Source organism: Chrysochloris asiatica, unplaced genomic scaffold, assembly GCF_000296735.1.
Source record: "Chrysochloris asiatica unplaced genomic scaffold, ChrAsi1.0 scaffold00157, whole genome shotgun sequence".
Taxonomy (NCBI): domain Eukaryota; kingdom Metazoa; phylum Chordata; class Mammalia; order Afrosoricida; family Chrysochloridae; genus Chrysochloris; species Chrysochloris asiatica.
In genome coordinates, this window is record NW_006408675.1 from 1,418,680 (window position 1) to 1,433,049 (window position 14,370).

The following is a 14,370-nucleotide window of genomic DNA, read 5'->3' on the forward strand; positions in this document are numbered from 1 at the left end:
CTGCTGTGCATAGGGTTGCTATGAGTTGGTTCCGACTCAATGGCACCTGACAACAACAACACAAGTGGGTGATTTTATAGAACAGAAATTTATTTTCTCACAGTTCTGGAAGGCAGAAGTCTGAATTGAGGGCACCAATGAGAGGGGAAGGTTTTCTCTCAGTGAGCTCTGGGGGAAGATATTTGTCTCAGCCTCTGTAACTCCTGCCTTCCTCAGCCCCTTGATCTCCACATGGCATCTATCTCTCCCCCATTTGAGCTCTCTTCCCTCTCCTTACACCACTCATGAATATTAGGTTTATGAGACTCTACACAGATGTTGTCTCATTAGTATAACAAAGAAACCCTATTCTCAGAAGGGATTATATCCACAGGTACAGGGGTTAGGAATCCAACACATACTTGGGAGTGGCAGGGAAGAGGGACACATTTAATCAGTGCTACATTTTCAGAAAAGGGTAAAAATAAGACAATATATATTTGATTGTCTATCCAGAAGTAAAGAGGCTACCCAAAGGTGGAAGTGACTCTTAGTACTTGCTCAGCAAGTATTCCCAACCTCAACTGAAGTTAGGTTTTCAGCTCATGTGACTTGTTCTGGCCAATGAATCCTGAACAAAGGTGGTACTTGTAGGAAGAGATGGTTGAGAGCCATAAGCTCTCTCTCTCTCCCTTGTTGCAGAGACCTTGGAAGCAGTTGGCCCTGAATGATATAGCTTCAAGGTGGAACGGTGGTGCCCAACTTGCATAGGATTTTGCATAAATGAAAAAGTAAATTGTTATTGTGCTAAATTATAAAGTTTCTAGGGTTGTTGCAGTAGCTAGGGTTAATTGTCCTAACACAGAAATTAGTGCTGCAAGAGGAAAACTGCCGTTAACAAGGTGTCAAGTCAAAGAACTCTTTGTCTAGCCAAAATTTTCCATGAAGATTTTCTCCTATGTTTTTCCTAAAAATTTTATAGTTTGATGATTCACATTTAAGCCCATAATTTACTTTGAGTTAACTTTTTGTATAAGATGTGAAACCTAGCTGGATGTTCAATTTTTGGTACCATTTGTTGAAATTGCTTTTTTTGTACCTCTGTCAAAAATCAGTTGGTTCATCAAAACTAAAAACATTTCCATTTCAAGACACCATCAAGAAGTGAAAAGGCAACTCAAATATATTCACAAATCAAATATCTGATAAGGGTCTAGTACCCAAATGTATAAAGAATTCTTATAATTCAATTAAAAAAAGACAACACAATGAACGTGGGTATAGGAGCTGAAAAAGCATTTCTCCAAGGATGATATACAAATGGTACATAAGCACATGAAAAGATACACATCACTAGTTATCAGGGAAATGCAAATTAAAAGCAATGCATGCTAAATATAAAATTTTTTTTTTTTTGCTTGACAGAAAATTGCACAGAAGTATTACAAATAAGAGTTGGGATCATCAGAAATGCTGGAGAAGATAATGCCACACTCAATGGGAAACCGGACCAGTTATTTTTCAGGAGTTTCCCAAGGCAAAGGTTTTCAGATTCTTTTTTTTTTAAAGTTTATCATTCACTTTAATTGTCCTTAAGACAGTAGTTTCCATGTTATAGTGAAAATTCAAGATAAATAATTTTGAAAAGATGATCAGTTCCAAAACCACTGGAAATATATTTTCACTTGAAATTTGTTATTTAAATAGTCTATCTGAGATTTTTTTAAATGCCAAAATAGAAGTCTTATTAGAACATGGTGAGATTCTTCTCAAGCTTCAGAACAATTTCCTTTAAGGCAGGATCCTCTGCCCAATTGACTTTACTCCCCAAGATGAGATTCTGTAATTAACAAGACAAAGAATTAAGTTATAAGTACTTTAAATAAAAAAATAACAAGATTTAAAAAATCCCTTTCTCTTGAGTTTCAGTTTATGGTGATGGAAAACTCACATGGATTAAGGGTTGGGCACAGGCAGTTATTCTAAGTGTTGTCAATAGTTGACAAAGTTAAATTGGCAAAAGTTGTGTGACAGATATATTTACAATAATGACACCAACAACAACAAAATAGAGTAGTTGCTGAGGTTGCTTATGTTCAACCAAACACCTCATGGGATTTGATTTGGCTTCTTAGTCTGGAGGTACAATGTCATGGTTTCATGGGACATCCCAATAACATGTTTAGTGTTAAGTAGTGCTTGGGGGTCTTAAAAATTGGCAAGCTACACCCTCAAGACACAACAATTGATTTCTCTGTTCACCTGGAGCAACTAAGGAGAGTCAGGAATAGAAGAAAACAGATTACATGAGTAATGCTTCCATTAACAACGAACGATATGGTGTCTGGCTACCATTACTGAACATTTTGATCAAAGATTCTATAGAAGAATCCTGATCAAAAGGGGAGAAAATGCAAAACAGAATTTAAAATTCTCATAGACTCCAGACTTGCTGGAGCCATGGAGGCTGGGTGAACCTATGGAACTATTGTCCTGAAGCAGTGTTTAAACTTTAACCAAATATATCTCCTAAAGTTGTGTTAAAACAAACAATAGTTTAGCTTGACTAGTATAGAATGCCTGCCTTGAACACTGACCTCTTTTAAGATCTATCCTTAAGGGATCAAACTGACAACAGCCACATAAAAGATTAGATAGGAAGGAACCTCAAAGGGCAGTGAGTTTATATTAATGCAGGAGGCCTAAGTCAAAAAGGAGGGTGCGAATCATTGCACAACGAGGAGCCCATAATCAATGCCAATGAACTGAATTGTACATAGAAATTATTGAGAGGGTAGATGTTTTTCTGTGTATATTCTTAACAATAACAGGAAATAATTATTTTAAAAGTTTAACAGGATTTAAGAAAACCTTTCACTGATCTCACCAGGTATTTGCTGCACATTTATAAGATGTGTGGCTCTGTGGTCTTGAGTACAATTCTTAAGCCTTTCTTTCTCTTTTTAGTAACGTTTTGGTCTTGACCCTCATAAATGCTAGGTCAATATTTAAATGTTTAAAATAAATTTTAATTTGCAATGCTGTTCTAAATTAGAAGGAAAAACTGCAGCTATAGCTCATAATTCATTTTACACTTATGTTGTAGAAAACAATAATTACAGTTTTAAGTAAAACTCCCTATTTTAAATGGACGTAAGAGCAGTTTAGTCCTCAGGCCTTAAAAAAAATTCAAGACCCTGAAAAAATGGTAAAGAATATTTTTGTGATAGATAATGAATTATTGGGAGTCACATTTAATTAAAATTATGGTCATGATTATTTGAAAAATTATGACAACAATACTGAGCTATTAATTGAATATGGTTAAGACAGATTTTGGAATATAAGGATTAAGTTATTAGGTGTAAAAATATTTTAAAACATTGGACTATATAAAGAACATATCTTCTATCTATAAGTAACCACAGGGCTACTATATAGGAATCCAATCAAATTTACTAACGCAGGTGGAAGCATTTGAATATAACTGAACTACTAAGGGTTGATCTTAAGAACAAAGAGAGTTCCTAAAGTTGGTTAAAACCAAATTCTACTTAAGAAGACAATGAGTTTTTTATATTAAAATTAATACTATCTTATACAATATGAATAAAAATGCAGAATAGAAATATTAAAGCGACTTGAAGGAACATGTGCCACAGAAAATCACAAGATCCAGGAAAAAGTGCCTATGGTAAGATATGGAACTTCATATTTTATAAGTTAACATTTGCTTTAAACACAGTTGTTGTTGTGAAGTGCTGTCCAGTCAGTTCCAACCCACAGCGACCCTGTATAGGGTTTTCGAGGAGCAGCTGGTGTGTAGACAGTGTTTAACTGTGTATCTTACATAATTAAAAAGGGCCAGGGGGGCAAAATTATGAAAACTTCTTAGACACTACCAAACACATTAAAGGAATGATTTGGTGGACCTGGGAGCTCAAGACCAGGGGACACCATGGTCAACTGATATAACATACAGTCCACAAAGACAATGTCTTACATTCTACTTTGGTGAGTAGCCACAAGGATTTTAAAAGCTCATGAGCATCCACCTAAGGTGCAACTATTGGTCTCTGTCTGCAGGAAAGACAATGCTTGAAAGCAATTAGTTCAATATACATGAACATCAGTTTCTACAACCCTGAGACTTACAGAGTCAGCCCTGGACTATCCCTAACTAAGAGAAGCAGCTGAACAGACTCATGGAGGGGAGGAGGAGGGGAAGAGAGAGGTGATTTGTATCAGTTGGCCAGGCATGGTGCAGCCATCTTGAACTCCTGAGTTTTGACGGCAAGAAAGCAATAGGTGGCTCAGAGGCATACTGCTTAGAGAAAAGTGCAAATTTTTTCTTATACCCACATTACCCTGGTGACCAGAGGTGTGGCCAGTCCACACCCATGTACACTCCCAGAGAAGCTCCTCTTCTCTAGGTGACTGGAGCTGCATCAAAGGGAGTGGGGAGTTTGTAGTGTCAAATGCAAGACCTGGAATCAGGTGTGGTCTGCTCCAGAATACAGAACTGGTTCTGGTCCGTCCTGGACTAGCAGGACTTTTGCCCTTGGCTGCCCTCTGGGATGGAAACACCTTGATCCCCCAGATGCTTTGGGGTCTGCACGAACTGTTTCTGGATTAGGTGCCCAAAACAGATAACTCCTAGCCTTACAGGAACTCCATCTAGGGTTGGGAATGTTACCGTTCCATCCCTTGCCCACCCATGATGTGACTGTCATACATGGGAATACCACCCATAATGCAATCCAGATATAAAAGTATCCACAGCAAAACAAACCTTCAATACTTAAAGTAGGGAACCAGAGACATCAACTTATAATGAAGACAACTACAATGGATTAAATTTCGGAAGTAGCCCAAATCTCATTATCCTAGCTCAGGTGAAAACTGTCCACCATGAAGGACCCTGCTTCCAGAATCACAGCAACACCCAAACTACCACAGTTCGACAAGCTGACAGGTGAACGGTGAACAAAAGTCCTAGATATATGTAAACAGATCAATATTCAGCATGGAATTGTTTTATCAAGGTCAAAGAATAAGGATGCTCATAACTAAACATAAATCAACACTATAATAGTACTGACCATTTTTTAAAAGTTCTTTACTACCCTTCCCAATTTTGGTAATTAAATGTTACCTGAAACACATGCTGAATAACTGTAGTAGTTTGTATCTCCTCCTGTAGATTTTTCCGTATGGCCTTTATTTTATCTGAATTTTCCATATTGTCCAAGTCATCCTTCTGTTTATTCTTTTCAGTCTGTATTTCTAAAAGTTTACTTTCAGAAGCTTGTTTTAATTCTGTTAAATTAAATAAAAATAAAACAATATACTACATATTACAACACTTAAAGCAAAAACTCTTAAAAGAACAAATCAAGGGCATTTCTGGTTATTTCATTTAAGAGAAAATTTTAATAAGCTGCATATTGAATCTTAAATCTAATTTATTTGAAAATCAGTACACTGGCAGAAAATACCAATGTTTTCATTTTATATGGATTTCTGAATTATGAATATGTCATGTTAAGTTTGTCTGTTAGTTGAATTTATATGTAAATTGGAACAGTTGGGGACAGTTTATATGTAACACCAGTAAGTCAAATGTTTGTTATAATAGTGTATCTTTGTATGCATAAAATATATTAAAGATAAACTTGCAGCTACACTAAAACATCTTTAACACAATAATACAGTAATAAGAATGTATTGATGCATGTGGCAAAGTATATCCATTTGTTATTGGGATCCATTGTATGTACCTCAAAATTTTAACAGGGCTTTACAGGGCTGACTTATAACTACAGGTCATAAGTAAATAGGGCCTAAGTCAGATGTAACTTGGAGACATGCTCTACTTAAAAACATCTTTGACCAGTTTATGAGATGATGCTGATGACATGTTCAAGGTATTTATGTATGACAATAGGCTAATAGCACAATACCAATGATGGCATCACATGGCAGAGAGGTTACTCGGGGTTGCCAAAGAATAGGCAGCAAATATAAAATATAATTACAAAAATGACACATGCTGTTGTTGTTTAGTGCTGTTGAGTCAGTTCCAACCCATAGCGACCCTCTATAGGGTTTCCAATTAACAGGTGGTGAGCTTGAAATTTCTCACTGGCTGAAAAATCTGGCTTTACTAATCTCCATAGTAAACGTGTATGACAAAAAAAAACAAGAAAGTGTTCTACATACGCAATCTCTTCTTTCTAATATTAAGCAGTGTTTCCTCTAAGTCCCAAGATTCCTATGAATAAAAAATACATACTATTAATAAACCATGTTACTTAAAAATAAATCTATAATATTTAAATCATTCTATTTTATCTATTAGCTCATGTTTTCTAAACTGCTGATTATCTATTCCTCAATTCCACATAACAAAAGGGAGAGGACCACAGCTTGCACTTCATGTAGATAATTAGCAACAGTAGTCAGAAATAAGAGTCATGGAAAAAAGAGAAACTTTAGCACAGTATATTCACACTATAGCAATCTCTTTGGTCAATCCTATTTAATTATATACCATATACTCAGTCACTGCCACAGAATGGATTCAGACTCAGAGCAACCTTGCAGAAGACTTCTGAGGTTGTGCATCTTTACAGGGGCAGAAGGCCTAATCGTTCTCCCATGCAGCACTTGGTGGGTTTGAACTGCCGACTTTGTGGTTTGCAGTTCAGTACTTATTCTACAACAGCCCACCAGGGCTCCATATATATAAATCAGTCACCAGCATGAAGTTGTTAATGAAATCATGAGTGCTAACGCATCCTACTGTTTGTATTTACCTGCTGTGATGTCATTATTAATTTATTTAGCTTTAATACATGTTTCATGTTATCAAGGAGCAAACTGAAAAACAAACAAAAATATGATTAATTAGCTTAACTTGACTTTTACATTACTGAGGGAGTCAATTGGCATATATTTATTTTCATTAAATATACTGTACACAATAGAAGGCCTTCATTTAATAAGAAAAATCTGGAAAAGTCTTAAACTAAATTTCTGTCTTTGCAGTACAATGAATACCTATTTACCTTTGGCCTTGAATTTATAATTCTGCAAGAATGATTGGCTGGAACCCCAGCTGCCTTGTGCAGGGATTGGTCTGTTTATTATACAAAGACAGTGTGATAGTTAAGGTTTTGTGTCAACTTGTGTGGCACCTTGAATTCACTTGATACAGCTTTTCTATCCAAAGTCTTAATTCCCAAGTGATTGGATGGGACCATGTAAATAAGGTATACAGGACTCTAAGGTTGGGATTGCTTAGCTTCGCAGTTCAGTTGGGTTTAAAAGGAGCCATCTCTGAAGGAGACACAGAAGATCCCAGGACCATCATGAAGGAAGAGCATGAGTAGAGCATAAGAAAGCAAGAAGTGACCCCCAGAGGTGACTGACAGCAAACCCCCCCTCTAAGACTGAAACTCAAAGGGAACACATAAGCAGGCATGTAAGCTTGCTGATGACCACATTGGTCTACTGGTGAGTGGAAGAGGGGGAAAGGCAACAATGAATTCAATCACAGTCCACTGACTCCTGTTGATCTGGAAATGAGAAAGAGAAGAGGAAGGGCTGGTTGGTCCAAAGTGTGGTGACACCTGGGGACACTTGAGCCCATGGACAAGGACATAGCCACAGAGGGCTAGAGCTGAGAGTGAAGCATTTATGAAGTGAGGGGAGATGCACAAGAACACCCAAACTTGCAGATAGTACCCATTTGACTTAGCCTCTATGGCTTGATAATCAGAACTCGACTGTTGTTAAGTGCCATCGAGTTGGTTCCGACCCATAATGACCCTGTATAGGGTTTCTGAGGAGCAACTGGTGAGCTTGAACCACTGACCTTGCAGTTCAAACGGCTTTGCAGTCAGACACATTAACCCACAGCGCCACACCAGGACTCCTAGAACTTGACTAGAGGAAGATAAAAATAAACAATTTTTGATAAAGGAAACAAGGGTAAATTGCTATAATTTGATGAACCTGACCTATACTCATGGAGGTAGTAACTCTAAATACCAACAGAGAGGGAAGGAGTCTTCACATCAAGTATCAATGCTACCCCCTCTGGACACAGGGAAGATAGGAACGGGCAACTTAGACATTGGCTACCTAAAACGAGGGGGTGGTAAAGGCATGAAGTGACTGGCTTACAAGGTTTAAAGAGGGAGTTTAGTTTCAGAGTGTGTGGAAGAAGAAAGAGTCCCCACTGAATAGTTTTCATCTTGTCTAGATGGGTCTGGTAAAAAGAGATGGGGATAAGATTCTTATGATTCAATAGTAACTGTTATCATGACTAATTGCGACTGTCACAATTGTAAAGGTACAAATTTTATATAGAAAATGGGGTAGTTAATCTTACAGTCCAGAAACAGAGGACCCTAGGCCCATCAAGGAGAAGAGTACAAGTGGAATGTGAGACCTCAGCCAGAGAAGCAACGACGGCAGAGACGGAGGCAGAGATGGGGACATGGAGATGGGCAGCAGCTGAGGACTATAGATTCATGGGAAGAGAGGGACTGAGAGCTGGTGGCCCAGGAGACACACTTGAAGAATGTGCCCTTTGGAGGTGTAAATTATTATAGATGCCTGAGTGTTTGAAAAAAAAAAAAAAAAATAGCGCTAAAATGAATAGAGAGAAATACTGTTAACTCATGGTACTTAGAGGGGTTTGAAATAAGGTGTATCATTTGTTGAATGTAAAACTGATGATCTGCCCTGTAAACTTTCATTCAATTCACAATAAAAACATGAAAAAAAAAAAGGTGATGGAAAGAGGCAATGGCAGAGGCAGAGGAGGTGGCCAGGAGAGACAGAGAGCAGCTTCGCTTTAGGACTAAGGACTAAGTAAAGCTGAGTACCCAACACGGGTGACTAACTTGTAGAATGTGCCCTTTGGGCATTCACATACTGGATAAATGAACTTTGTAACACTTGTCTAAGCAGGGCAAAGGCCAAGGGACCACATGGCTGATAGGCCAAAGACAAGAGTGAGGCATACCTGCATTATGGCAGACAAGAGGCATTCCTGTCTGGAGAACTGTTGCGTCTGAGTTGGTTTTGATCTGTACCCTGTTCACTTCCCTAATAAACCCCATTACCATGAGTATTGTTAAGTTCTGTGTGACCATTGCAATGGATCATCGAACCCAGATATGAAGCAGAGAATGCTGTGGGAGGGATGGTTGGTGTCAGAATAGGGCAAAAAGGTTGTAAGATGGAAGCATGTCTGATCTCAGCTTCATAGAAATGGACTGGAGATGATTTTGAGTTTAATCTTTTTCCTTTGTGAAGTCAGGCAGGGTCCCCAAGTGGTTTAAGCATATTGACTGGGCCAGGATTCTCAGTTGTTTTGTTGTTGTTATTAAGTGCTGTTGAGTCAGTTTCAACTCACAATGACCCTGAGTAGGGTTTCCAAGGAGCAGCTGGCGAGCTTGAACCACCGATCTTGCAGTTCAAACCAACTTTGTAGTCTAAGTCATTAACCCACAGTGGCAAACCAAGAACTCTTCTCTGTGGTTTAGCAGCTGAGATGTAGTTTTCCTCTGATGAGATCTAATATAAATCATTATATTATAAATTCAGTGATGATGAAACTGAAAAATTCTACCAACTTCTTTAGTATGAAATTGATCAAACATGCATTCAAGATGTACTCAAAATTACTGGTGATTGGAATGCAATGGTTGGAAACAAACAGGAAGGAGCAATAGCTGGAAAATATGGCCTAAATGAGAGAAGTGATGTTGGAGATCAAGTGCTAGAATTTTGGAAGACTAATGACTTATGCTGAGCAAATAATCCAAGAAGCTGGGTTATATGAAGAAAAACGTGGTATCAGGATTGGAGGAAGACTTATTAACCTGCCATATGCAGATGATATAGCCTTGCTTGCTGGAAGTGAAGAGGACGTAGAATACTTACTGATGAAGATCAAAGACCACAGCTTTTGGTAAGCATTGTATTTCAATGCAAAGAAAACAAAAATCCTCACCACTGAACCAATAAACAACATTCTTATCAATGGAGAAAAGACTGAAGTTGTCAAAAGACTTCATTTTGCTCAGATCAACTATCAAACAATTATGGAAGCAGTGGTCAAGAAATCAAATGATGCACTGCATTACGCAAATCTGCTGCATAAGAGATTTTTAAAGTGTTGAAGAGCCAAGATGTCAGCTGGAGGACTAAGGTGTGCCTGACTCAAGCCATGGTATTTTTAATAACCTCATATACATGCAAAAGTTGGACAGTGAAGAAGGAAGACCGTAGAAGAATTGATGCATTTGAGTTATGGTGTTGGAGGAGAATACTGAAAGTACCGTGGACTGCCAAAAGAACAAACAGATCTGTGTTGGAAGAAGTACAGCCAGAGTGCTCCTTGGAGGCCAATATGGCCAGACTTCGACTCTCATACTTTCAACATATTGTCAGGAGGGACCAGTCACTAGAGAAGGATATCATGGATAGTAAGGTGGAGGATGAGAAAAAAAGAGGAAGACACTTAGCAAGATGGATTGGGGCAGTAGCAGCATCAATGGGCTCAAACATAGCAATGATTATGTGGTTGGCCCAGGACCGGGCTGCATTTCATTCTGTTGTCACAAGGAATTGGTACGGACTCAATGACAATGACTTATTCAGTGCAAATAATCTTTTTAAAACAACATAAAAGGGGACTGTACACATGGATCTCAGAATCCTGGTGTGGCACTGTAGGATAAACACTGGACTGCTATCTGCAAGGTTGGTAGTTCAAACCTACCAGCTACTCCTTGGAAACCTGATACAGGGTTACAATGAGTCGGAATTGACTCAACAGCATTTAACAACAAATTGTGAGCTGAAGGAGCTCTGATGGCCCTGTAGGATAAGTTTTGGACTACTAACTGCAAGGTCAGCAATCTACAACCCTCCAGATGAGCTGTATGCTCCCATAAAGATTTACAGACTCGGAAACCCTATATAGGTTTGCTATAGAAGGATGATATATATCAATCTGGGCTAAGATACCCTGAGATTTGGAAAGTGCCCAGAGCCATCCTGGTGATGAGAGAGGGCATCATATTACAAATTTTCTAGTCCTCTGGGAGACAAGAACACAGATAAGGCCCCTGAGGTCAGACATTTTGGAAGAGGTTATGGAGGACTATGTCAGAGTGTCTTATAGCAAACTATTTATTTATTCTGTTGGTTTTTTTGAGTGTGAAAGTTTACAGAGCAAATTAGGTTCCCACTGAAAAAACTTCTACACATATTTTTGTTCTGGTTGTTCCATTTCCATTTATCTAACTCCCTTGTCCCTCCGACCTTTTCATCTTTGCTTCAGGTTAAATGCTGACCCTTTGGACTCATACAGATGATTTTTTAAAGGAACACATACTCACGGGTGATAATGTTTAGATTATAAGCCAATCTGTTATTTAGCTAAAAGGGTGTGGTTTCAGCACAAAGTTTGAAGACTGTCTCAGGGCAATATTCTTGGAATATCTCAGGGGTTCCTTTAGTCTCTCCCAGTCCACTAATTCTAACCTTGCTTAGGAATTTTAGTTTTGTTCTTTTTCTTTCCACTCTATCTAGAACCATCTATTGTGCCCCTGATCAGAAGAGTCTGTAATCATAGCCATGCACCATCTAGTTCTGGTTTTAGGAAAGATGAGGCTGTGGCTTGTGTAGCTATTAGTCTTTGAACTATGTTATGTCAATAGACCAAGTTGTCCCATGAGGCTATGATATTAAGCCTTGAAATCCAGTAAACCAATCCTATGAGTTATTTGGTTATGTCTAGGAGGTATCATTGCTAATCAGCAGTTCAAAACTACAGCTGTTCTGCGGGAGAAAGATGAGGCTAGGCTTTCTGCTCCCGTAAAGGTTTACAGCTTCGGAAACACTTACAGCGTCGCTATGCGTTGAAACCGACTCAATAGCACATAACCACCACCACCAGGAAGTATCCATAATGGTGCTCCCTAAGTGCTTTATTATGGGATAAAGCACTGGACCGCATGGTTAGTTTAAACCACCAGGTCAGTGGTTCAAACTCACCAGATGGTCCTTGGAAACCCTGTACAGGATCACTATGAGTTGGAACCAACTCGATGGTACTTAACAGCAACAACAACAACACAGGCAGAACACACATACTGTATATACATATGCCCGGTATGGCACTGTAGGATAAACAGTAACCTGGTAACCACAAGGTCAATGGTTCAAACCTACCAGTCAATCCTTGGAAACGTAATACAGGGTTATGAGTTATGAGAACCAACTTGACAGCACTTAACAGTCGCTGACCTTGCAGTTCAAACTGACTTTGCAGTCCAGTGCATTAACCTACAGCACCACACCAGGGCACTATCTCTCTCTCTCTAGGTATATATATGTTGTTGTTGTTATGTGCCGTGGAGTCGGTTCCGACTCACAGCAACCCTTTACAGGGTTTCCGAGGCTATAAATCTTTATGGGAGCAGAAAGCCTCATCTTTCTCCCACAGAACAGCTGGTAGTTTCGAACTGCTGACCTTGAGGCTCACACTCCGATTTGTAAACACTACGCTACCAGAGCGCTCTCTCTCTCTCTCTCTCTCTCTCTCTATATATATATATACACACATACATAGAGAGATACCTTTCTACATACATACATATCCACCCATGTGACCATATGGTTTTTCTTTTTTTCCAACATCAGTGGTGACTATATACGTGGATATCACTGACAGAATGCACAGGAATTAAATCAGCTACATCTGTGGAAAGAGAGGACAGAGAGGCTCAATACCATGAGTCAGAACAAGTCCAGGTGCTGACTGCATATTAGACCAACAATTGCTCATATGCAAGTTCAAATTGAAGCTAAACATACCTAAAAAAGTTCCATGAGAGCCAAAATACAACCTTGAGTATATTCTACCTGAATTTTGAGACCATCTTAAGAATAGATTTGACTCACTGAACACTAATAACTGAAGACCAGACAAGTTGTGGGATGACAATTGGTAGTTCAAAACACCAGTCACAACCTACACCTATGGAAGCAGTGGCTCAAAAGAGGGAACAAGTCCTTACAGCAAGAATCATTCCCACACCCTCCACACACAGAGTAGACAGGGATGGGCAACTTGGACATTGGCTACCCAAAATGGGGGGTGGGGGGCTACAAAGGCAAGAAGTGACTGGCTTACAAGCTTTCAAAAGGGAACCTAGATCCAGAGGGCCTGGAGGAAGGAAGAATCTCCAGTGAGTAGTATTCAATCTGACTAGGCAGGGTTGATGCAATGAAATGCAGACGGGTCTCTTGTGATACACAGTGAATGATTGTTATCAGGACTGACTGTGAGGGTTGGAAATGTAAAGGTGGACGTTTTATAGCAAGGAGGGGAGTGACTGACTTTTCATTCTAGGAGCAGAGGTCCCTAGGACCATCAAGGGAGAAGAGCAGAGAGCTGGACCCTACCCAGAGAAGCAGTGATGACTGAGATGGAACCAGAGATGATGATGTGGAGCTATGGAGCAGCTGGAGACTCTGGACCCAGAGAGGGAGAGCGACTGTGTGCTGAAGACCTGGGGGGCACAGGGGAAGGATTGTATGGAGGGGATTGTACCCATGGCAATGAGACAATTATGATAGAATGAATGTAAAACTAATGTTCTCCCATGTATACTGTCACATAATTCACAATAAATCATTTAAGAAAAAACAAAAACAAAACACCAGTCACCCCCCCTGGAAGTCCTATACAGGGTCACTATTAGTTGGGATCAGTTTTATAGCACTTAACAACAACAAAAGCACATGGAAGAAATGATGAGGAGCTGAACAGATTTCAAAAGACAGCTTGAGTAGGCAAAGTATTATAATGAAATGTGCAAAGAACTGGAATCAGAAACCCAAAGGGAAGAACATGCTTAGCATTTCTCAAGTTGAAAGAACTGAAAATAAATCAAGCCTTGAGTTGCAATAAGGATCCCTGGTGGTACAGAGAGTTAAGCATTGCGATGTGAACCACAAGGCCGGTGATTCAAACCCAGTAAACATCTCTCTGTGGCAGAAAGATGAGGTTTTCTGCTCCCATAAAATTTATATTCTCACAAACTCTATGGAAGCAGTTCTACTCTGCCCTGTAGGGCCACACTGTAAGTTGGAATCAACTCAATGGCAGTGGGTTTTATGGGCAAAATATTGAATGATGCAGGAAGTATCAAAAGAAGATAGAAGGAATATGCAGAGTCACGGTACCAAAAAAATCGGTAAACATTCAACCATTTCATAAGGGTAGCATATGATCAAGAATACATGGCACCTCACCGAAGACCCACCTGAAAGAGGGATGTCATCTGCATCTCCATTGAG

The 14,370-nt window shown here is 39.2% G+C and overlaps 1 protein-coding gene across 1 annotated transcript in view; it reads right to left on the reverse strand.

Moving 5' to 3' along the window:
• Positions 1-1,726: 1,726 nt before the first annotated feature.
• CENPH (centromere protein H) overlaps positions 1,727-14,370 on the reverse strand; it is a 25,923-nt gene continuing 13,279 nt past the window's right edge. Inside the window, exons 6-9 of the mRNA XM_006870993.1 lie at positions 6,798-6,861; positions 6,202-6,253; positions 5,135-5,298; positions 1,727-1,819 (exon numbers count right to left, since the gene is read on the reverse strand). Of these exons, the coding sequence (XP_006871055.1) occupies positions 1,727-1,819; positions 5,135-5,298; positions 6,202-6,253; positions 6,798-6,861 (373 nt within the window). The remainder of the gene's footprint in view (positions 1,820-5,134; positions 5,299-6,201; positions 6,254-6,797; positions 6,862-14,370) is intronic.